Source organism: Phocoena phocoena, chromosome 19 (genome assembly GCF_963924675.1).
Source record: "Phocoena phocoena chromosome 19, mPhoPho1.1, whole genome shotgun sequence".
In the NCBI taxonomy this organism is placed as follows: Eukaryota; Metazoa; Chordata; class Mammalia; order Artiodactyla; family Phocoenidae; genus Phocoena; species Phocoena phocoena.
In genome coordinates, this window is record NC_089237.1 from 45,214,352 (window position 1) to 45,240,613 (window position 26,262).

The 26,262-nt window shown below is 37.9% G+C and overlaps 1 protein-coding gene across 1 annotated transcript in view; it reads left to right on the top strand.

Moving 5' to 3' along the window:
- Window positions 1-26,262, top strand: part of EFCAB5 (EF-hand calcium binding domain 5) — a 78,648-nt gene that overhangs the window by 29,325 nt on the left and 23,061 nt on the right. The window contains exons 7-16 of the mRNA XM_065898035.1: window positions 10,843-10,942; window positions 13,204-13,637; window positions 13,713-14,241; window positions 15,636-15,713; window positions 15,813-15,905; window positions 17,771-17,985; window positions 19,258-19,414; window positions 22,030-22,319; window positions 25,028-25,197; window positions 25,948-26,176. Coding sequence (XP_065754107.1) covers window positions 10,843-10,942; window positions 13,204-13,637; window positions 13,713-14,241; window positions 15,636-15,713; window positions 15,813-15,905; window positions 17,771-17,985; window positions 19,258-19,414; window positions 22,030-22,319; window positions 25,028-25,197; window positions 25,948-26,176 — 2,295 coding nt within the window. The remainder of the gene's footprint in view (window positions 1-10,842; window positions 10,943-13,203; window positions 13,638-13,712; window positions 14,242-15,635; window positions 15,714-15,812; window positions 15,906-17,770; window positions 17,986-19,257; window positions 19,415-22,029; window positions 22,320-25,027; window positions 25,198-25,947; window positions 26,177-26,262) is intronic.

Here is a 26,262-nt window from a genome sequence, read left to right on the forward strand (position 1 = left end):
AAGGATTAAGAGGGCTACAGTATAATGATAAAGGGGTCAATTTGATAAGACATAATAATTCTACTTGTCTATATACCTAATAGAGTTTCAAAGTACATGAAGCAAAAAATGACAGAACTGCAATTACAATTGGAGAATTAAACACTACTTTCTTAGCAGTTGATAGAACAAGTAGACAGAAAATCAGCGAGGGTATAAAATACTTCAAAAATGCTGTCAACCAACTTGACTTTGAGTGTTATAGAACATTCAACTCAACAACTGCAGAAAAACACACTTTTCAGTTGCACTTGAAACATTCACAAAGATGATCACATGCTATAACATGAAACAGATCTCGATAAATTTAAAAGAATTAAAATCACACTGTAGGGCTTCCCTGGTGGCGCAGTGGTTGAGAGTCCGCCTGCCGATGCAGGGGATGTGGGTTCGTGCCCCGGTCCGGGAAGATCCTACGTGCCATGGAGCAGCTGGGCCCGTGAACCATGGCCGCTGAGCCTGCGCATCCGGAGCCTGTGCTCCGCAACGGGAGAGGCCACAACAGTGAGAGGCCCGCATACCGCAAAAAAAAAAAAAAAAAAAAAATCACACTGTGTACGCTCTTTGACTACAGCAGAATTAAGTTAGAAATCAATAAGAGAAAGGTAGTTGGAAAATCCCCAAATATTTAGAAACACTTCTAAATAACCCATGAGGAAAAAAGAATCACAGGAGAAATTAGGAAATATTTGAAACTGAGTGATAAGTAAAACACAATGTAATAAAATTAGAGAAATGCCACTAAAGAAGTACTTAGAAATTTATAACTTTGAGTGCTTATATAAGAAAATAAGATCAGTCTAAAATAAACAAATGGGGCCTAATTAAACTTAAAGCTTTTGCACAAAAAAGGAAACCATAAACAAGACAAAAAGATAACCCTCAGAATGTGGGAAAATATTTGCAAACGAAGCAACGGACAAAGAATTAATCTCCAAACAGTTCATGCAGCTCAATATCAAAAACAACAACCCAGTCAGAAAGTGGGCGGGGGCTTCCCTGGTGGCACAGTGGTTGAGAGTCCGCCTGCGGCTGCAGGGGACACGGGTTCGTGCCCTGGTCCGGGAAGATCCCACATGCCGTGGAGCGGCTGGGCCCGTGAGCCATGGCCGTTGAGCCTGCGCGTCCGGAGCCTGTGCTCCGCAACGGGAAGACAATGGGGCGGGGGGTGGGGGGTGGGGGTGGGGTGGGGGGGGTACTTTCCTGGCAGTCCAGTGGTTGACTCCGCCCTTCCAGGACTTCCCTGGTGGTCCAATGGTAAAGAATCCGCCTTCCAATGCAGGGGATGTGGGTTCAATCCCTGGTTTTCGGGGAACTGGGATCCCACATGCCGCGGGGCAACTAAGCCTGCGCCACAACTACTGAACCTGCGTGCCTCAACTAGAGAGCCCACGTGCTGCAAACTACAGATCCCACGCGCTGTGGAGTCCGTGCACCACAACCAGGGAGAGAAAACCTGCACACCACAATTAGAAGAGCCTGTGCCACATCTAGAGAGAAGCCCGCACGCGGCAAAGAAAGATCCCGCGTGCCTCAACTAAGACCAGACGCAGCCAACAAAAAAAGGAAGGGAGGGAGGGTGGGAGGGAGGGAGGGAGGGTGGGAGGGAGGGAGGGAGGGAGGAAGGAAGGAAGGAAGGAAGGAAGGAAGGAAGGAAGGAAGGAAGGAAGGAAGGAAGGAAGAAAATAAGAAGACTCCGCCCTTCCACTGCAGGAGGTATGGATTCAATCCCTGGTCGGAGAACTAAGACCCTTCATGCCGTGTGGCATGGCCCAAAAATATTAAAAGAAAAAAAAATTTTTTAATAAAATAAAAAATAAAAAGACAATGAGGGAACATTATGAACAACTTTATGCCAATAAATTTGCCACCTAGATTGAGTGGACAAATTCTCTGACAGACACAAATTACCAAGTCTGGCTCGAAAAGAAATAGAAAACCTAGATACTCTCATATGTATAAATAAATTAATGTCATTAAAAACCTTTCCACAAACAAAACTCCAGGCCAAGAGGCTTTATTGCTGAGTCCTATCAAACATTTAAGGAAGAAATAATTCCAGACCCACACAAAGTCTTCCAGAAAATAGAAGCGAGAACATTTTCCAACTCATTTTATGTGACCATGATTATTCTGATATAAAAGCCAGACAAAACTATCTCAAGGAAAAAAAAAAAGACCTGTAGGCTAATATCTTCCATGAGCAAGATACAAAAATATTTAAGTTAATTTTAGCAAATTACTTCAGCAATATATTAAAAAGGTAATATATTAACATCAAGTGGAGTGTAATCCAGGGATGTAAGATTGGTTTAATATTCAAAATTCAATCAAGGCAATTAACCATATTAAGAAACTAAAAAAAGAAAAACTATATGGCCATCTGACCAAATTCAACACACATTCATAATTTTTTTTAAAAACCTCTCCGCAAACTAGAAATAGAATTTTTTTCAAAATGTTAAGGAGCATCCATGGAAAGCCTACAGTTATACTTAATGGTGAAAAAATTAATGATTTCTTCCTTATATCAGGGACAAGGCAAGGATGTCCAGCCTCACCCCTTTTATTTAACATTGTAATGGAGGTACTAGCCAGTGAAATAGGCATGAAAAGAAAAAGAAATCCTCTTTATTCAAGGTTACATGATCTTCTATGTAGAAAATCCTAAGGGATATAAAAATTGAATTCACTAGAACATATACATGAATTTAGTAAGGCTTCAGGACGTAAGGTCAATACATACAGATCAATTGTATGTCTATATACTAGCAATGAGCAATTGGAAAATGAAAAATTTAAATGCCTATATCACACACATGAAATACAGATAAATTGAACAAAGTATATACAATACCCATAGACTAAAAACTACTGAACATTACTGAGAGAAATAAAAAACCTAATTCATTGAAGAGACCAGTCCTCATTTCTCTCAGAGACCATACTCATGAATCAAAAGACTCACTGTGTTTAGTCAGTTCCCAAATTGATCTATAAATTCAGCACAATTCCAATCCAAATCCTAGTAAGCTTATTTATAGAAATTGACAAGGCTAATTTTAAAATGTTCATGAATTTCAAAGGATGCAGAGTAGCCAAAATATTTTTGAAAAAGAACAAAGTTGGAAAATTTACACTAGCTGATTTAAGGATTTAATATATATCGACAGAAATCAAAACAGCATGGTATTGGCATGAGAACAGACAAATAGATCAGTGGAACCAAATAGCAAGAAATGTAACCACATGTACATGGTCAGTTGATTTTCAACAGAGGTTCCTAGGATAATCTTTTCAACACATGGTGCTGGAAAAACTGGCTACCGACTTTGGGGTGGGAGGGGCGAGTTGTACTCCAAGCTTTGCCTCACACCAAACATAAAAATAAGCTTGAAATTGCCTTTAGACCTAAATGTTTAAAATCACAAACTTCCAGAAGAAAACATGAACCTTAAAGGAATATTTGATAAAATGGACTTCACCAAATTTAAAATTCTGTTCTCTGAAAGACACTATTGAGGAAATGAAAAGACAGCTATAGACTGGGATAAAATATTTACAATAGATTTAATGACAAAAGTTGTGTGTCCAGAGTGCATAGAGGACTCCTACATCTTAATGAAACAATCTAATCAAAATGCCATGGATTTTTTTTTTAACTTTCAGGAAAGAAGATATATGTATGTCCAGTAAGCACATGCAGATATGTTCAGTGTCAATAGTCATAGAGAAATGCAAATTAAAACCACTATGAGATAAAAATTACACCCACTAGAGTAACTAAAATTAAAAAGCCTGACAATACCAAATGTTGGTAAAGATGTAGAGCAACCAGCATTCTCATACATTGCTGATAGAAATGGAACAACCACTTTGGAAAACAGTTTGGTGGTTTCTTTCTTTTTTTTTTTGGCCACACCACACAGTTTGCAGGATTTTAGTTCCCCGATGAGGAATTGAACTCATGCCCTGGGCAGTGGAAGCACTGGGAGTCCTAACCATTGGACCTCCAGGGAATCCCCAGTTTGGTGGTTTCTTAAAAAGTTAAACATATACTTACCATATGACCCATCAACCAGCAATTCCACTCCGAGATATTTACCTAGGAGAAATAAAATGGAATGAGAGAAATCTGAACATATGTATACCCAAAGACATATTTAACGTTCTTAACAGCCTCATTCGTAACAGCTCGAAACTGGAAACAACCCAGATGTCCATAACTTGTGGATAAACACACGGTAGTATAGTCACACAGTGGAATTACTACTCATCAATGAAAGAGAATGAACTACTGATATATACTATAACGTTGAGGAATTTTTTAAATATTATGGGGCTTCCCTGGTGGCGCAGTGGTTGAGAGTCCGCCTGCCGATGCAGGGGACGTGGGTTCGTGCCCCAGTCCAGGAAGATCCCACATGCCGTGGAGTGGCTGGGCCCGTGAACCATGGTCGCTGAGCCTGAGCGTACGGAGCCTGTGCTCCGCAACAGGAGAGGCCACAACAGTGAGAGGCCCGCGTACTGCAAAAAAAAAAAAAAAAAAAAAAATTATGCTAAGTGAAAGAAGGCAGTCACAGAAGAGAACACACTACATGATTTCATTATATGAAAATCTAAAACACAGAAAACTAATCTACAAAAGTAGAAAGCAGATTGGTAGTTTTCTGGGGCCATGAGTAGAGGGGACTGATTGCAAAGTGGCACAAGAGAACTTTTGGTTTCATGAAAATGTTCTTTCTCTTCATTGTGGTGGTAGTTACTTGGGTGTATACACTATCAAAACTCATTAAACTGTACACTGTTTTTAAAGATTTCTTTTGACATGGACCGTTTTAAAAGTCTTTATTGAATTTGTTACATTATTGCTTCTGGTCTATATTTTGGTTTTTTGACAGCGAGGCATGTGGGACCTTGCTCCCCGACCAGGGGTCCAACCTGCATCCCCTGCATTGGAAGGCGAAGTCTTAACCACTGGACTGCCAGGGAAGTCCCTGAACTGTACACTTTATTTTTATTTTATTTATTTATTTTTTTGTGATACGCGGGCCTCTCACTGTTGTGGCCTCTCCTGTTGCGGAGCACAGGCTCCGGACGCGCAGGCTCAGCGGCCATGGCTCACGGGCCCAGCTGCTCCACGGCATGTGGGATCTTCCCGGACCGGGGCACGAACCCGTGTCCCCTGCATCGGCAGGCGGACTCTCAACCACTGCGCCACCAGGGGAGCCCTGTACACTTTAAATTGATGCATTTTACTGGATGTAAATTACGTTTCATTGAAATTGACCAAAAATTCCAAAAAGTGTTCATAATAGTCAAAAACTAAAAACAATACAAATGTACATAAACAATAAAATGATTAAATACATTTTCATATATGTATTCATACAGTAGAGTATTGTGTAGCAATGAAAAAAGAATTACAGTCAAATGAAACATGAATAACATTCACAGATAAAATGTTGAACAAAAAATGAAACAAAATGTCATATATAACTCCAATTATATGAAATTCAATAACAGATAAACTAATCAATAGTGATAAATATCAGAATAATAACTACCTTTGGGGGAATTATTGACTAACAGAAACCATGAAGGAGCCTTCTAGTGATGATAAAAATGTTCTATATCTTTATCTGAGTAATGTTTACACAGTATATAGATAGGTAAACATTTATTGTGCTAAACATTTAAGATGTATACCCTTTATTGCATATTTATTATTCCTCAGTGAAAATAATTTTAAATGATCACTTATGGTTGCTTGGGATGAAGTGCCTTGGGCTCTAAGAGACCAAGTGGCTGCTGCATTTTATCATAATTGTAATAGTGCTGACTACAAGGGCTATCGGTGGTTGAGCTTCACCTCACTGCATTGGAGAGATTATAGAAAGTAAAAGACAAGCTCAGGGCTTTAAATGCTCAGCTCAAGTTGCAGTCACAAAACCAGAAAATGTCCGTGATGACTCTCAAGGAATCTCTATTTCTTGTAGCTTCAGAGCAGATATAGATTTAAAAAAATCAGCCCCCAAGTTTAATGGGACAGAGTGAAAACATAAGCCAAATTCATAAGTCTCTCGTGTGAAAGTCAACACATTGCTTGGAAAATAGAGGGATCCTGAGACTTGGAATGGTTACATTTGGATGGAAGCTGAGACTTGTGCCACAAACCTCCCTAAAGACTCCCTTGGCAGCAAAAGCAATCCCTTCTCTCCTTTTTTTGACGATATAAGCTTTTCTTTCCTTACAGAACCTATAACATCACTTGGGGCAATTAGCTATTTTCCTTAAGGCCCACCTGTGTATCATCCATTGCCTTTAGACCCAAAAGTCAGATCTCAGCATGCCCCAAGAGGACTAGTCAAATCTGTACAGAAAGGTGATTGTTAGTATTCCAGGAGAATAACAAGTTTTTGCTAATTCATAGCAGCATAAACTTGGGGAACATGTGTGGGAATTGATTATAAAAATTTTTTTTTGGCCACGTCACGTGGCATGTGGGATCTTAGTTCCCAAGCAGGGATCAAACCCATGCCCCCTGCAGTGGAAGGTCCTATGCCCCCTGCAGTGGAAGGTAAAGTCCTAACCACTGGACCGACAGAGAATTCTTGATTATAAAACTTTTAGACTTAGGAGGATGGATATAACTTTGGATTAGCCCAGATTTATCAATATCATTATACTTAGAAGATTTGCTAAGCAGTAATATTTTTAGTATCTTGGAAATGGTTTTAAAAGTTTTCTCGGTAGATTAACTATAACCTTGACTCAAATACAGCCTGCATCCAATGAGATTGAGATGCTAGAGCCTTCATGGCATGCTATAAAGGAGTAAATCCAAAGGCTTGTAAAATTGACAAAGTTGATTTCTCATAGGTAGCCTACCCATATTCACCTTCATCCTATTCCCCAAGAGTGCCCAGGTGACAATCCCTGAGAAATCCATTAATGATGGGAGCACTAACATTCCTACAGAGGTAGCTGTCCTCTGTAGGTTGGGAATGATGGTAGGGGATAGTGGCATTGAAGTGGGCTTTCTGGTTTCAAGGAACTGATGGGATTCCTAGAAGACAAGTGGCATTTAACTGCCAGAGATAGTCTACTGGTCAAAGTTAATATCATAGATAAATGGTATTTTGACTTAATGCCCAAGGTTAAAGGCCATATTATAATAGGCCTTATTTGTCTAGGACTCATACTGTGGTTTTTTACCTAGTTCCTGAACGTATGGTTGGAATTACCACAATGAACAGCAGAAATTAAAGTGGCCATATGAATGTTTTGACTCATAGATTTTCTGTAGTGATCATGATCATCTACTAAATTATTACTATAACTATTTACAGAAAAGCTCTAACTGCGGGGCCAGAAACATGAGATGAGACACCACAATGGAGAGTTTTGCCTTCTTATCCAGTTCCCAGACAAGCAGTTGATATACCCAGAAGGCTTTGGTTGAAGTGGAGGCTGGCCTTCTTGAGGAAGAATTCTGCTACGAGCATATACTCTAGATCTTACTTCAAGCCTTCCTCAAAGGGCATGTAGCCCTTTACTAGGGTGAATATGCATTGGAAAAAAGGAAATATCCCACCAGACTTTCAGAGATTACCAGACTCCAAGTTAACACTAATCCCTGGTATCCCAAAGTGCCCCAGTGGACCATTGGTTAAAGTTAGGGCTTATGCATGTCAGGTGATAAATGCTGTTTTGGTCCAAGGTTATATCATAGACCCAGTTAATCTGCGGGACCTAGCTATATTTATTTCTGGTTCTTGAATGTACAACTGGAATAGACATGTACAGCAACTAGCAGAGTTCTCACAAATTAGGGGCTGAAGGCTATCATGGTGAACTTTCTCTGCCTGCCAAAATGGTAAAAAATAAACGGATAACAAAAACAAATTTAAAAAAACACAATTCCACAAAGATTAGTTATGAAAATATATTAGTGATATGAAGGATTCAGAAAATAACATTCTTATTACATTCTTATCTATTTCTTCTGTTTTGCCTATGCAGAAGGTAGGTAGATCTTGAAGAATATTTGTAGATTACACTAACACCATTTGCAGCTGCTGTTCAAGATGTGGAACCTTTATTGGACCAAATTGACACAGATCCATCATTCACAACATCTGATGTGGCAACTACTATTTTCTCTAGAGCAGTTTGCAAGGACCAACAAAAGAAGCTTGATTTCACCTATTAGGAACAGCAGTATCCTTTCACTGCCTTGGCATAGGGCTAAGGCAGCTCTTTTTCTTTCTATCATAATTTAGTATGCAGAGACATTGATAGTGTTGACATATCATAGAACATCATACAGGTTCACCACCTTGATGGTTTCCATTGTGGTGATTGGACTGGATGAGCTGGAAGAAGCATTAGATGCCTTGGTAAGCTCCATGTGTGTCAGAGGGTGGAAGATAAAAACCATAAAAATTCAGTGTTTTCTACGTTGGTAAAATTTTTAGCTTCCAGTAGTTGGAAGCATGACAGGATATCTGTTTCAAATACGAGGCAAATTGCCATATCCTGTGCCACCTACCACTAAGAAAGAAGCATAATGCTTATTGGACCCTTTTACATTTTAGGAACAACCTTTAGCACATTTGTATCAATCTGTGCTGCTCTTTTGTGTTAACTGAGCCATCAGCTGGCAAAGGGGGTCCCAGAGCAAGAAAAGGTCTTGTAGGCTTTCTAGGCTGCATTACAAAGCCTCTTTATCTTGTGCCTTATCACCTAGAAGATCCTACAGTATTTGAAATGAACAGAGCAAATTAGAAAGCTATCGCAAGTTGCAATAGTAGAATCACAATGTAGATCCCTCAAGTTTTGGAGCAAAACCATGCCTTCTACTAAAGTTAGCTATTCTCCTTTGAGAAACAGCTCATGTGTATGTTTATACTGTGATAATTCATAAAACCATACGCTTATTATTTGTGTACTTTTCTTTATGTTATTTTTCAAAGCTTTAGTTTTTAAAACTTGTATGGAAAAATAAAGGTCCAAATTAGCAAAAACAATTCTAAAAAGAAGAACAAGTTGGGGAGAATTTTCCTGATTTATAAAAATAAAGTTATATTAACAGAATATTGAACCTGGCATCAGACCCATGAGAATGTGGGAATTTAGTGTATAACATGGATGTAAACTAGTGGGAAGGGACTAATCAATAAATGATATTGGGATGATTGGCTTCCATACTGGAAAAAAAATAAAATTAGATTTCAGTCTCCTTAATGAGGAAAAATAAGTTCCATCTGATCAGAGACCTAGATGTGGAAAACCAAAGTTTTAAAGTTTTAGAAGCAGATATAGAACGTGCCTTTTGACCTCAGTATAGGTAATACTTCCTAAAGAATACAGCAAGTAAGCACAAACCATAGAGGAAATGATTGATGCATTTGACTACTTCAAAATTTAGAACATTGACATGGCTAAACTCACCAAAAGTTAAGTAAATAAGAGATTAACTGACACTGATAAAGATAAACTGAGAAAGACTATTTGCTATATAGATAACAAAATGATCATTATCAAAAATTTATAAGTTAATAAGAAACAGACTACTCATGCCAACTGAAAAAATGGGAAAGAACAAGAAAAAGCCATTCACTGGGGGACTTCCCTGGCCGTCCAGTGGTTAAGACTTCCCCTTCCAATGCAGGAGGTACAGGTTCAATCACTGGTCAGGGAGCTAAGATCCCACATGCCTCGTGGCCAAAAAAACAAAACATAAAACAGAAGCAAGATTGTAACAAAATCAATAAAGACTTTAAAAATGGTCCACATCAAAAAAACCTTAAAAAAAAAAACATTCATTGATCAGGAAACCCAAGTATATAATAAACATATGAAAATGTAATATATTTAATCTCACTAATAATCAGGGAAATGCAAATTAAAATAATTAGATACCAGTTTTTATCCATCAGATTATAAACTAACAATATCAAATATTGGCATGGATCTGGAGAAATTATATCCTCATTCAGTGCTGGTGAGAATGTAAATTGGTATCGGTGTTTTGTAAAGCTATTTGGCAATAACTACTAAAGTTGAAAATGCACATTATACACAATCCGTTAATTACACTTCTGTTTATTTACCCTAAGGAAATGTTTACATATGTATACAAAGAGATGTATATAAGGATATCCACTGCAACATTATTTTGGTATCAAAATACTGGAAATAATCTAAATGCTAATCCATAGAGGGGTGTTTTTAAAAATTAGGATGTTTTCATATTATAGAATACCATGCATCAATTAAAGAAATAAAATATATTTCCTTAAATACATGAATCAGATCTCAATGTTGAGTAAATAAAAGCAAGGGAATGTGTATTATATCAGTATTTAAAGTACATACATAAAATGTTAACAAACGTAATTTCTGGGTGTTGGGAACACAAGTGTTAGTTTTATCATTTTCTATATTTTTCTCTAATTGAAATTTTCCTTGAAATAAAAACAATGCAAAAAAAGAACAAGTAGGGAGCAATTAATTGTTCCGAATGTCATACTCAGGTCAGATTAGATAAGAACTGAACATTATATATTGGTTTTAGCAATTAAGTAAGTAACAACAAATATTTATGCAGCTACTAAGTGTTACAGAAAGGTGAAGTAGAGTATAAGCGTAAAGGTAAGATACAACTTTCCTGATTTTGACTCTGCAGCTTTTACTTACATGATTACGGTGCTGGTGGTAATGATAAAATCTTCAATATTCCATCTACATAAAAATTTCAAATCTCCTGTAACAACTAATTGCCAACTTTCTGGTTAGGTGGGGTTTTTGGATCGGCAGAGGACATTGGCTTTGCTGGAAACATTCTATGACCAAAGTTCAAAAGTGCTCAGAGGTTTACTCCGAAACCCAAGACAATGTAAGTGCCACCCAGAGGGAGCATGCTCAAGCTGGAGTGATGCAGTACACCAAAATGATAATACAAGGTCATTCTATCCCCATGGAATCCCTTCATGTAACATCTCCCTTAGATCATGATAGCTCTATCTAGTTGTTCATTCCACACAAAATTCAGTCTTCATCACAACTAGATGTATTTTTCACTATGGTGTAATACTAAAAGTTGTTAAGTCAGAGCTCAGCTAGAATTCAATTTTAAATTCATTCAAATGAAGGGGTGCTTTAGTGACAATCTGAATGTTTTGGAAATTAAGTTGGTAGTGGTAATTCTAGTTTTAATGTCCAACTTAGAATTCCAAGGTTTCTAAGAAAAATATTTCCTTCTCCCAAGCATTTTTAATTGAAATATAGTTGATGTACAATATTATGTTAGTTTCAAATGTACTACATAATGATTTGACATTTTCATGTATTAGGAAATAATCACCGTGATGAGTCTAGTAACAATCTATCCCCCTACAAACTTATCACAATATGATTGACCATATTCTTTATGCTGCATATTACATCCCTGTGACTTATTTATTATATAACTGGAGGTTTGGGCCTTTTAATTCACTTCACCTGTTTCACCCACAACTCAAACCCTTCTGGCAACCACCCATTTGTTCTCTGGGTCATATGGCAGTTCTACTTCTAATTTTTTGAGGAATCTCCATACTGTTTTCCATAGTGGCTGCATCAATTTACAATACCACCAACAGTGCACAAGGGTTCCCTTTTCTCCATATCTTTGCCAGCACTTATTATTTGTTGTCTTTTTGATGATAGCCATTCTGACAGGTATGAGGTGATATCTCATTGTGGTTTTGGTTTGCATTTCCCTGATGATTAGTGTGATGGTGAGCATCTTTCATGTATCTGTAGGCCATCTGTACATCTTCTCTGGGAAAAAAGTCTATTCGGGTCCTCTGTCCATTTTTTAATCAGGTTGTTTTTTTGATGTTGGTTTGTATGTCTTCTTCATTTTGGATATTAACCCTTTAGCAGATATATCATTTATAAATATCTTTCCCCATTCATTAGGCTGTCTTTTTGTTTTGTTGATAGTTTCCTTTGCTGTGCCAAAGCTTTTTAGTTTGATGCTGTTTCATTTGTTTATTTTTGCTTTTGTTTCCCTTGCCTAAGGAGACATATCCAAAAATACATCACTAAGGCAGATGTCAAAGAGCCTACTGCCAATGTTTTCTTCTAGGAGTTTAATGGATTCAGGTCTTAAATTTAAGTCTTTAATCCATTTTAATTTTATTTTTGTACATGGTTTGAGAAAGTAATTCAGCTTGATTCTTTTGCATGTAGCTGTCTAGTTTTCCCAACACCATTTATTGAAGAGACTGTCTTTCCCCATTGTATACTCTTGCCTTCTTTGTTATAGATTAATTGACGATATAAGTGTGGGTTCATTTCTGGTCTCTCCCTAGAATTGAGGAATGAAGAAGAAAGAGAGGGAAGAGGGAAGGGAGAGAAAATGAATATTGGAAAAATATAGCTCAGTGAAAGATTATCATAGAACTTTGCTTTTATTTTGGTATTGCAGATACTGAAAAGGTATATGAGGTGAAAGACATTTGTCGCTTTCCTCAGCCCTATGCTATGCTTATTGTGGGAGGACCAAGAGTAGAGGATAAATTCTATTTGCCTTGGAAGTCTAAGCAACTCTCCTAGTAGCAAAATAAGAATCATGTTCATTTCCAAAACCATACCTTTTAGGAAGGGATTATTTCTAATTTACAGTAGTGAGCATCTTTTATGTTCCTTTAGGTACCTTTTTGTTTTTTATTGGGTTGCTGGGAAAGGTAACGGATATTTATTTAAAGCAATAAGTCTATATTACAGTCACTCTGCTGATTGCTTTTTTAAATTTTTTATTTTATAATAGGGTATAGTTGATTTACAATGTTGTATTAGTTTCAGGTGTACCGCAAAGTGATTCAGTTATACATATACATCCATCCATTCCTTTTCAGATTCTTTTCCCGTATAGATTTTTTTTAAATTGGAGTATAATTGCTTTACAATGTTGTATTAGCTTCTGCTGTGCAATGAAGGGAATCAGCTATATGTATACATACATCCCCTCCCTCTTGGTCCTCCCTCACACCCCTCCCATCCCACCCATCTAGGTCATCACAGCCCATTGCTTTTTAACATTAATTTACTAGCTCTGATTCTACACTATAAGATCAATTGTTTAGGTAAATGTTTTGTTTTCTGTGTTAGGGCCATTTGTTGAATTTGGAGAGATAGACTTGCCTGAGTTCTGGGGAGACATGGATAATCAGAAGCACATTTATGAAGACTTTGACAAAGTACTCTTAGAGATGAATACATTACTTTCTGAAAAACATGCTAGCAAAAGCCAAAGTAAATTATTAGCAAGTCCAGGAGATCAACATAAACATGATAAACATAGAAAATCAACACTACCACAAAGCCCACCAGAACAGCAGAGAGGGACAACTGCAAACCAAGAATCAAACAGAATTTCAGCCAACGAACAAGAACAAGACAAAGAGTCAACTGGAGAGCAAGAACTGAACAAAGAATCAGTAGCAAAACGAGGAACCTACACAGGGTCAACTCCAGAACAAGGATCAAGTAGAGAGTTAATAATAGAACAAAGACCACTTATTGAGTCAATAACAGAACAAGGAGTACCACCAGGAATCCACACTGAACCGGCTGCAGAGCAAGGACTTTACAGAGAATCAGTAACAGCACAAGGACAGCATGAAGAGTCAACAACAGGACAAGGATCACACAGAGGGTCACCTGAGGAACAGGGACCACATAGAGAGTCAGTATTAGAACAGGGACCACACAGAGGGTCAACTGCAGAACAGGGATCACACAGAGAGTCACTCTTAGATCGACACCCCAGAGGGTCAACTGCAGAACAGGAAGCACACAGAGAATCCCTATTAGATCAAGGACGACCAAGAGGGTCAGTTGCAGAACAAGGAGCACACAGAGAGTCAGTAGTAGAACAAGGACCACTCAGACGGTCAACTGCAGAACAACAGCCACCCATAGAGACAATTCCAGAAAAACAAGAGGACATAGACTCAACTTCACAATCAAGAAAAGGTAGTATCTTAAGAGAAAGTGAAAAATCTAGGGAGGCTATTTCCTTTGAGTACACTGAAATCCTTCCACAGGAAGAAAGGACTCAGGGGCAAATCTATGAAGAGCAACTATTCATGAGTCCTGAACTGCAAGAGAAAATTTCAGTATCAAGCAGAAAAGATCATCTTTCAGGTATTAATATAGTTCTTCTACATCAGCTCCTTGCTTTGTAGAGTGTTTTTAAAAGTTCTTTCAGGAAATATTCATTTCAGTTAGGATCTCTTCCTGACATATAAGGTCATGCAATCTTCAGATATATTTTGCTACTCAACATGAGTCTAGACCTTGAGTAATCAATTACCTGCAAACGAGAAAGTCTCTATTATCAATTTACCTAGAATTGCTTTAACACTAGAAGCCCATTTGTAAGGAAGAAATCTGGTAATGTTACATGTAGAAATTTTCATTGGACCTCTGAAAAGGCAGTAGAAGCCCTTTTATTTTAACTGTGGTGTCTGATATCAGAATAAAAGAAATAAATTTCTTTTATTTCAAATTTTAAAAGTATCTCACTTTTTTCAGTTGTATATAAGAGTTTCTGGAGGTCATATTTAAGACTGAAAGCACCCCGCATTTCAAATATTTATTCTGAAGAAAACTTTTCCTCTGAATTGCCTATGCCAATTTACGCCCTTTTTGTTGAAGAATTCTAATCTTTTAGAGAATCAATCTCAATGCCACTTAAGACCTCAGTTAGGCATAATTTTTTAATTCTAAAGTTCTACAGTCCCAAAGAAAATTCTTATTTAAAACTCCTAAGAGATGGGTAACCTATGTTCTAGATTCTACACTAACATTAACTAATTTTAAATCTTTCATTTTTTTCAGCATTATATTTATTTCTCCATGAAATAAGACTACTAATTTCTGCCTCTCCCTGCATAGTAGGGATACAGCTTAAAAAGTTAGTGAAGTTTCTATTCAGTCAGATGTATTATTAGTGAGGACTTAATTTTGACTATCTGTAACAGTGATCTAAAATAACAGTGTCTAAAAAAACAAACAAAAGCAAAACAAAATAACAATGTCTAAACAAGACAGGAGTTTCTTTGTTTCTCATGTAAAAGTCAAAATTTATATGACAGCTCAGCCCCATGAAATCAGCAGAGGCTCAAGCTCTTTCTGTCTTGTGTCTCCTCCAACCACATGGTCCAAGATAGCTCACCACCATGTCCACATTCTGACCACCAGGTGAGGAGAAAGGATAGGTATTACATTATTTCCCATCACAGTTCATTGGTCGGAATTTAGGCATATAGTGACACCTAGCTGCCAGGGAGGCTAGGAAATATAGCCCTTAATTTGCATGGCCAAATTTGGGTACAACAAATAGCCTTTGTCACAGAGCTGCTCCCAACAACTAAAGTTATTAAGTGATACCATTATGATACAGCATATATAGGAAAGGACCTGAAAGAAAGTTTTTGTGTTCTATATGCAAGGCATTTCTCTCATTTATTAACTTTAGAATATATAATAGAATATATAATGTCCAACTCATAGGCATTTTATTTTGTACCTTTCAGAAACTGAAAAACAGGAAGTTCAGAGAGACAAATCCTGTGAACCCAAGTCCCAAAAAATAGAAGGAAAATCATGGTCAGGTAACTTCTCATTTAATCCTCCTTTCATTCATACTCTAGAGCAAAACCATTATGAAAGTGAAGTTACACTGGCTATATTATGGAACGTGTATTTTATAGGTGAACTTTTGACTTGTAACTGGAACATGAAGTATGCCAAATGTGAAGAGGAGGAACAGGCAAACTTAATCTATGGTAACTCCAGGTTCACAGGTACATGTTAACAACAAAACCAGGAAGAATAGATGGCACTCTAATTGATGAACTTAATTTACTGTGGTACACAATGATAAGGACTGGACTTAGCCAAGGCACAATGGCAGAGTGATACTTGCATTATTGTGTCCCTGAGCTGATGGATCTAAACATATTCAAGATGACTGTTTTGGGTGGTAGTGTACATGCAGTGCTATTGATGAATGCTCTTTAACACATATGCGTTAATACAGTTGTCCCTCAATACCTGCAGGGGTTTGTTCCATGGAAACCACCCCGCAAAGCTCCCCCCATGAATACCAATATTCAGGGATGCTCAAGTCCCTTATGTAAAATGGAATAGTATTTGCATATAACCAGTGCACACCTTCCCATATACCTTAAATCATCTCTAGATTACGTTTAATACCTAATACAATGTAAACACTATGTAAATAGTTATAAATACAATGTGAATGCTATGTAAATGGTTGCCAGTATGTGGCAAATTCAAGTTTTGCTTTTTTGGAACTTTCTGGAATTTTTTTTTCTGAATATTTTTGATCCACAGTTGAATCCACAGATGCAGAACCTGCGGCTACAGAGGGCCGCATCCAATTTTTTTTTTCTTTTTACTGTTAAATGGCCCTGAAACCACTTTGAAGCTATCATCAAGGTATGCAAAGGGAATCAGATGTTAGATATTAGAAAAATAGAAATCATTCCAGCTATTCCTCTCCCTGGTAGTTCCACATCCAAATATGCGAGGCAGGTGAGGATCTATCTTGTTTTTGAAGACTTACAAAGGAAGATCTACTCAACAGAGACGATAAAGAGTAGATGTTAGCTCCCAGTAAACCATGTCTTTAACAACAATTATCCCAACAAGTACTATTTTATCATTTTACCTGTCATTAACAAGTAGTAGAACTTACAAGATCAAGATATTTTCTACCTATCTGTAATTTTTTTCTCATTTAAGCATGGATCAAATAACAAATTTATCCTCCAGATATTTCATGGAATTACATGGCATTGATTAAGCTCTTGTTGCCTGCTAATTCATGTTCCTCTTCCCCTGGTCTTACTTCTTTATCTCAGTTTTGCTTTACCATTTTAACAGTTGCACGGGTGATCCTTTTTAAGTCACATCAAATCTCATATGGGAAGCATAAGGGCATGAACGATTGAATTAGTTAATAAATCAAACATAAATCACTGGGCTTTTTCATGAAATATGCTTCATATTATAACATTGAGCTTCAAGATAAATATATTAGTCAAGACTCTTTGGGGGAGAGGTGGTAGTGGTGGTATTTACAGACTTATTTAACTAGTGAGTCCAGACTGCAGCTGGCTTCAGGCACAGCTGAATCCAAGAGCTCAATAATAGCAGCAGGACAGTGTCTCTTTGCCTCTCAGCCCTGTTCTTCTCTGTGTAACTTTCAGTTTTAGTTTTCACTGTATTGTGGCAAAGATGTCCATGAGAGCATCTCTAAGCCTACATCCTACTAGTTCAGGAATCAGAATATAAGAGTGATTCTCCCCCAGTAGTTGCCCCAAGAGTTCTGGGGCTAATTCTCATTGGCCTATAGTGGATTCCATTGCTGTCCTATGTGAATCATTGGCCAGACCTATATCACATGGCCATCCTTGAAGCAAGGGTGGAGGAAGCTGAGAACTACCTGATACATCTAAACTGACAATGGGGGAGAGATGTTTTCCTAAATCAAAAAAGGAGGGTGCTGAACTCATGAAGGGAGCATGAATTCCTGACAGGAAAAAAAGGAGCAGATGTCCATTACAATAAGTACTCGTATATTTTCTAGAACTTTGATAAAATTGTTCACTTCACTGTTTGATGTATGTTTCTTCCTTGATAGACCTACACTCGATGATCAGAAATATTCAGTCTTACAAGGAAATAAAAGGTGGGAGTGCCTTCAATGGAGTTTCCTTCAATCTGCTCCAGTTTGTGCAACTCCTGGAGACATTTGTTGGTGAAGATGCCCCCTTGAGTGTCAGCGAAGCCCTCACCTCCTTTTTTAAGAAGGGCTTTGTTGAAACAAAAGAAGAGAAAATGAGTGGCTTAGAAGAGGTGAGTAATATTATTTATCAGTAAAACAAGTGAGGTCACTATTATAAGTAAAGCTATCAATCTCAGTTGCTCCTAGTCTAGCTCTTCTTAAATAACTTACAACCAAACCTATCCCTTTAGTTCAACCAGCATGGCCATTAAGTACTTCATTTGAATGTCAAATATTCTAAGATCACACTCCAGAGAACTCATTCCCCTAGTAAGAACATGATTTCTGATGACAGGTGATGGTTTATTTTACAGCTGTGTTTTTGCTCCTCTGAAGCTGGAAGAGCAGATTCCGAGGAACAGAAATGTGTATATGCAAAGATGTGTGTTTGTGTATGTGTGTGTGTGTGTGTGTGTGTGTGTGTGTGTGTGTGTACATTGTCTGCTGTGTGAGTGCATTTGCAAATGCACATACATAGGGGTACAGTTGTGGCTTGAATATATATTTTTATTCATGTGCACCAAGGTAGTACATATTACTTCAGAAATTACTACTTACTTAGGTGATAAATGCAAACACATTAGCTGATATAGACAACTTATGTACTCTTATACGAAACACATAAATCAGGTTCACCAGGCATATTCAGTAAACTTATCAGTCTTATGAGTCTTCTCAACCTAATCTAGAGTTGATATTCCTTTTGCCTCCTCAACTGCTATTCCCCCCATTTAATCAAATGGTATATGTTCACTTTGTTTTAGCAACGAAATTAAATTACTATCTAGTTGACATAATCTAGTAAAAAAGTCTAAACAGTAAATAAAATTAATATCAAGTTAGGTCAATGTTAAATATAAAAAAGAATTTTTGAACACAGTCATTTTTTTTGTTTGTTTGAACACTGCCATCCAACCCCCTTTACTACAAAACATATTCCCTCAAGAAGCCAGGCAGAGCACCCCATGTTTTATCACATTCTTGAACAACTAGTAAGGGAGTGGAAAGGAATGAATCAAAGATTCTCAAGGAGTGAGTCCCCTTCCTAAATTAATGTGTTTTAGCTCAATGCAGAGAATGCCTGCTTTTTGGCTTAGAGGTGAAACAAAGAAATGATATTTAGAGAACTAAAATTAAATGCTTCATTTAAAAAAATTTTTAATTAAAATTTTTTTTAAATAATAAAAAATTAAATGCTTCATTTTACCATTCATATTTATGCTTAGTCCCAAAGTAAAGCTGTTTCTATAAAAAGTGCTGCACTTTGGGGGGAATAAGCCTAAGATGCCAGCTAGCACAATACGGTGTATCTTCTGTGCTTTATTATCCTGTTTGTATCCTAGGCTAGACAAAATGCTTCCCAAGTCCGACGGGGACTTCTCCTAAATGCCCTCTTTCAGAAGTGGGACTGTGATGGCTCAGGCTTCCTGGATCTGAATGAAGTTGATGAACTCTTGTACACATACAAGGAGGGAATGGAAAAGGAATCTATGAAGAAAGGTAAAAATGTAAGAATTTTCTTAAGTTGTGGTAACAACTTGGCTTCAAGTTTCCCGGTATTATGGCGTATATACAGTTAAAACACTGGTTGGTCTAAAACCATGAGATACCACTTCACACCTACTAGTGTGGCTATAATTTTTTTTGAGCTTTATTGAGATATAATTGACATGTAACATTGTATAAGTTTAAGATGTATGATGTATTGAGTTGATGCACATATATTGTGAAATGATTACCACAGTAGCTTAGTTAATACTTCCATCACCTGACACAATACCATTTCTTTTTTTGTGATGAGAACATTTAGAATCTACTCTCTTAGAAACTTTCAAGTATACAACGCAGTATTAACTATAATCACCATGCTGTACATTTAGAATCCCAGAACTTTTCTTATAATGAAAGTTTGTACACTTTGACCAACATCTCCCCATTTCCCCCACCCCCAGCCCCTGGCAACTACCATTCTACACTCTGTTTCTGTGAGTTTGGCTATTTTAGATTCCACATATAAGTGAGATCATACAGTATTTGTCTTTGTCTGACTTATTTCTCTTAGCATAATGCCCTCAAGGTCCATCCATGTTGTTGCAAATGACAGGATTTCCTTCTTTCCCATGGCTCAGTAATATTCCATGGTATATGTGTCATTCACATATATACATATATATATATATAAAATTCAGATGTCATATATGTATATACACACACACACACACACCATGATTCTTTATCCATTAATTCATTGACAGACACTTAGGTTGTTTCCATATCTTGGCTATTGTGAATAATTCTGCAATGAACATGAGATGCAGATATCCCTTCGAGATAGTGATTTTATTTCCTTCAGATATATATCCAGAAGTAGGATTCCTGGATCACTTGGTAGTTCTATTTTTAATTTTTTGAGGAACCTCCACACTGTTTTCCACAGTAACTATACCAATTTACATTCCCACCAACAGTCCACAAGGGTTCCCTTTTCTTCACATCCTTACCAACACTTGTTATCTCTTGTCTTTTTGATGACAGTCATTCTAACAAGTGTGATGTGATACCTCATTGTGGTTTTGATTTGCATTTCCCCGATGATTAATGATGTTTGAGCATCTTTTCATGCACCTTTGGTCATTTGCATGTCTTCTTTGGAAAAGTATCTATTCAGTTCCTCTGCCCATTTTTCCATCAGATTTTTTGTTTCTATTGAGTTGTATGAGTTCCTTATGTATTTTGGATATTAACCCCTTATCAGATATATGATTTGCAAATATTTTCTCCCATACTGTAGGTGTTCATTTTGTTGCTACTTTTGCTGTGCAGAAGGTTTTTAGTTTGATGTAGCCCCACTAATTTATTTTTGCTTTTGTTGCTCATGTAGTATGACTATAATTTTTAAAATGGAAAATAACAGTGTTTGCAAGGATATGGAGAAATTGGAACCCTTGTGCATTGCTGGTGGGAATATAGAAAATGTCAGAGCAATCAGGAGTTGAACTGTTGTCCAAGACCTTAACTGTACTTAGTTAGATTCCTTTTGTGTACCTGGCTACCCATGCTCTTGGGGTTAAAAGAATCCAAACCACTCCACAGTTCTGCCTATTTTCCCTTCTTGTTTTATCTTTCCGCTTCTACAAGGTCTGATTCACCTCTCAAGTCTGAATGGCTTGCAAGTTTCCCCTGAAGTTACTTAACTTCTTATTCTCCTTAATGATTTTTCTTCTCCTATATTATATTTTTCTCTTCTGATCAATTCTTCTCAATCAAAAGCTACTAAAAATCTTATTCTAATGTAATAAGTTCTCTCCTTCATTTGCTTAGGTCCCAGTATAAATGATTTTGCTCTTCACTGGGTTTAAGGATTTATCTGATTACTTTGGCATAACAGATTTCAAATTCTTAAAGTATGTAGTACATGAGGGAAAGAGCAATCAGAGTTAGTTAAGGTCTTCAACCCTTTCAGAAATGAACGTAACCAATACGTTGATCTTCAAAGGTACCTAAGTTTATCAACTGTCATGTGTTCTTCATTAACTATGCCTTCTACAAACTGTACATTATACTACACTACTTGTCTTAGACTGCCTCCAAAGACAATTTACTTAATGAAGCTTCAAAAGGCATAATGAGGTGGTTTCCACTTACAAGATGGGAAAACTTCATAACAGAGAACTATGTTCCACAGAGGAAAAGATACTACACAATGGTCAGGAAAGCTGGGTTCCAATACTGGATCTTTCACTAAATGGTCACATGACCATGGGCAAGTTACTGAACCTCTACAGAGTCAGGTGTCCACATGGGTAAAATGAAGGAGTTGGACACGATGGATTCTAGAATTTAAGGGACCTAAGGATGATGTTATAAGGTTTCACCTGGCTGAGTGGTAGAATTAAAGCAAAACAATAACAGATGACATAAGAGTCATCTTGAGTTCAGTATAGGAAGTCACTGTAAGATGTTCCAGTGGACTTGAGGTGCCTTTGATATGCCTGGTTTTCCATGGGAAGCAGTTGTCAGAGGCTTCAATTTGCTGTAAGAGATGAGAATGAAAATTTCCCCCACAGATGAATGAATTTTTGATTAGTTCTTGGTTTTGTATTTATGTCTTTTAGCTAAACTACACATCCAATTTCCAAAGCCACACCCTGGTCACGAAGTGAGGTTGTCTTCCAAACAGTTTCAGAAATACATAGAATTGGTTGTATCTGAACTCAGGGGCAATGAAGATCAAGTTCTGGAAAGCGTTGTGGAGTTTCTGATGAATACTTTAGAAAGGAGCCATGTTGAGAGTCTGAGAGATTGTGCCAGACAAAAGTGGCTGCACCAAATCCAACGTGCTGCAGAGACAAGTGGAGTATCCCTGGAGCCAGTGTACGCAGAGACCTTTAAGGCCCTCACCCAGGTGTGTTTTCTAAAATGATATATAAGAGAAAAATTTTCTTACAATAGATGATGTGCAATGGTTACAAAGGAGGAACACACTAGATTCTCTTGAGAAATTGCTGCTATAGATGTTTTATTCACTCCGATACTTTACAATGACCCAAAGCCTAGTAAAGTTGCAACTGGAATGATTGCAAGTTGGCAAGCAGAGAGGAAAGGTATAAGAAATAAAATTATGTCTTGGAATTCCTAATTTCATTTGTGCCAAAAGTCAGATAAGCCTAGAACAGACAATAAACTGACATTAAAAAACAACCGTGGGCTTCCCTGGTGGTGCAGTGGTTGAGAGTCTGCCTGCCGATGCAGGGGACACGGGTTCGTGCCCCGGTCCGGGAAGATCCCACATGCTGCGGAGCGACTGGGCCCGTGAGCCATGGCCGCTGAGCCTGCACATCCGGAGCCTGTGTCCGCAGTGGGAGAGGCCACAACAGTGAGAGGCCTGCGTACCGCCAAAAAAAAACCCAAAAAGCCAAAAACCGTGAGGAATGTTCATTGCAGCACTATTTACGATAGCCAGGACATGGAAGCAACCTAAGTGTCCATCGACAGATGAATGGTTAAAGAAGATGTGGCACATATATGCAATGGAATATTACTCAGCCATAAAAAGTAACGAAATTGAGTTATTTGTAGTGAGGTGGATGGACCTAGAGTCTGTCATACAGAGTGAAGTAAGTCGGAAAGAGAAAAACAAATACCGTATGCTAACACATATATATAGAATCTAAAAAAACAAAAAAGGTTCTGATGAACCTAGGGGCAGGACAGGAATAAACACGCAGACGTAGAGAATGGACTTGAGGACGCGGGGAGGGGGAAGGGTAAGTGGGACAAAGTAAGAGAGTAGCATGGACATATATACACTACCAAATGTAAAATAGATAGCTAGTGGGAAGCAGCTGCATAGCACAGGGAGATCAACTCGATGCTTTGTGACCACCTAGAGGGGTGGGGTAGGGAGGGTAGGAGGGAGACGCAAGAGGGAAGGGATATGGGGATATATGTATACATATAGCTGATTCACTTTGTTATACAGCAGAAACTAACACAGCATTGTAAAGCAATTACACTCCAAGAAAGATGTTAAAAAAAAAATAGCCGTGAGGAGATGTACATGCAGTTTAAGCTACATTTCCCTTGCATGATGTTTTGGGAGTCAGTTTTAAAAGGAACTATTTAAATCATAAAGTCATTATAAAGTAGAATCCAACATGACACTATATTTCATAGCACTGTCTAGAAACAATCTGAGACTATTACAGAATCCTGTCACTTAAAATACATGACCTGGATGGACCACTGTCCACAGCTCTACTGCCACCTCAGACACTCCCAGCTTGCTGCTCTTTCCAGGCAGAAATAGCATGGCTGTCTTCTACATATATCACAGCTTCCATTGATCCAGGGAAACTATGTCATTCATCTCAGCTACACAGCAGCACTTGATTATGGGAATCATCTCCTGAATGGCTGAATTTTCCAATATAGTTGGAAATGATGTGACCAGCAACAGGAGAACAATCAAGAAAAAGAGATATTGCTCCAACTTGCTTCAGAGATCTGCAGTACCCTAAGATACATCTTTTTTAAAAAAATTATTTATTTTTGACTCTGTTGGGTCTCATTGCTCTGTGCGGGCTTTCTCTAGCTGCGGCGGACGGGGGCTACTCTGTTGCAGTGCGCAGGCTTCTCATTGTGGAGAGCATGGGCTGTAGGCGTGTGGGCTTCAGTAGTTGTGGCTCACAGGCTCTAGAGCGCAGGCTCAGTAGTTGTGGCGCACGGGCTTAGTTGCTTCACGGCATGTGGGATCTTCCCAGACCAGGGCTCAAACCCATGTCCCCTGCGTTGACAGGCAGATTCTTAACCACTGCACCACCAGGGAAGCCCACCCTAAGATACATCTTAATACATCTTTGTTAGTTAGCCTGTTGATCTTCTATGTAGAAAAGGAGGAATCAAGGCAGAAGGGAAAAGAAAAGCACAAAGAGCAAACCCAAGTACATAGAAAGAGGAGACAAATATCAGAGAAAGTGTCTCTCATGTCCCAAATTTATGGGCATATTTAATATATGTGTTAACATATAATATTGTTATAATATTTTAGGTACAGAGAATTCTCAGTTATTTTAATTAGAAATAGTAGTTGAGTAAAGTCTGCAATCTGTATCCCCAAGTAATCCTTTCCTGAAATGATGTAAATCAAATGTCATAGCCAAACAATGTTAAGAATTTCTTGAGAGCATTTTTTCCCATATTCACATCATAGTAGATGGTTAAGAAATATGAATGAAATGAAGTCATCTTGTTGCCCCGGCTCTCTAAAATAAGTACTTTTAACTGAAGCCCATACAACATGAGTATGGTTCAAAGGGATCCAAGTTTTAAACCTCTAAATTTAAGTAGACCTGGCAGGTTTTTTTTTTTTTAAGTAAACTAGTCTGATTGACATAGTGTATATCTATTCCACTCACTAAATCTCAGGTTTCAGGAACAGCTGTGGTGTCAGCTTTTCTCCCACTGCCTATGAATGGTAATATCTGCATCATTTATTCAGGAAAGTTAAATTATTGGGTTCAGATACACAAACTGGCTAATGAAGGGAGACATGATTAAGAGAATAGCTCTTTGGCTATTGGCAAATAAATGGTCAGAAACATTTTGCCATAGGATGCTGAAGCCCATGGAAATAAGAAGATCAGTGCTCACATTTCCCTCTTAGAAGAAAACCTACTACTGCCTGATAGAGGGAATGTTCTATTGAGGAACATAGCTTGTACTTTAGACGATGCTCCATTTGTACTGAACAAAGTGCTCTACAGGGACATGAAGGGGATCAGGTAAGAATATCTTGAAGAGGTTGGTTTCACCCTTCTAAAAAAAATAATTCCTTTTGTGAAGTAAACTAGCATTGAAATCCTAGTTAGCTGCCCGAGAGAGAAATGCCTCAGATCACCAAACTTTCTAGAGCAGGTGACGGGTTTCCAGTCTTGGATGGTTTCACCTGGTTGTTTCTAGAGTTCACTCTTAGGCATTAATTTTCCATGTAGGGACTCTGCTTCACAGTTTCAGTTCAATTATTTCTGCCTACTCTGTAAGTTATGTCTCCTGCATCCTTTTTATATATGTTTTCTCTGTTATGATCTAAGCTTTTTTGTTTTTACTCTATGTCAACTTTTATTGATATTATTTTCCTTTGCAGCAGTCTTTCCCCAACAACATTTAGAGTCCCACATCAAATGCAGCTGGATATTGCAACCATTATAACAATATAATCGCTATTAATTCCTTGCACTTTCCGTCTTAATTCCTTGCACTTTCCGTCGTGTCCCCCTAATCTGACTGTATCTGGCTCATCCATCCCCATTTTTTTCTGAGCAACATCTTTCTTCTTCTATATACACACCATTAAGCTTATTTTTTAAATCTTTCTCTCAAGTCAGACTCTCCTAACTGGTAATTTTATCTGAGTCCACTTCTCTGACATATAATACTAATGATTATGAATGGTTGGATCTAGTTTCCTACATGGTTTAATCTAAAGCCCCCTCCTGTTGCCTTTCTCCCATCCTCATATTCCTATTTCTCAGCTTTACAGTAGTGGATGAAGGGAAGCCAATACACGTCCCCCAAGTTCAGAACCATGGGAACATCTTCTTCTGGAACCATTCCCGCAAGAAGAACGATCAAAATGGGTCATTCCTGGCTCTGCCTCTTCAGGATGCATGTATGAGGATCTTTGGGGTCTTGGCTGTTGACACCTTAAGAGATCCCCAGAAAATAAACATCTTCCTACCCCATGAGATCAAATTCTATCTGGTAAGGCACAGAAAAATTCTTCAAGGTCTATGGTAGGGTGGTCTCTCCTTCTATACTTTTTAAAAAATGAAACCTGAAACCAGATG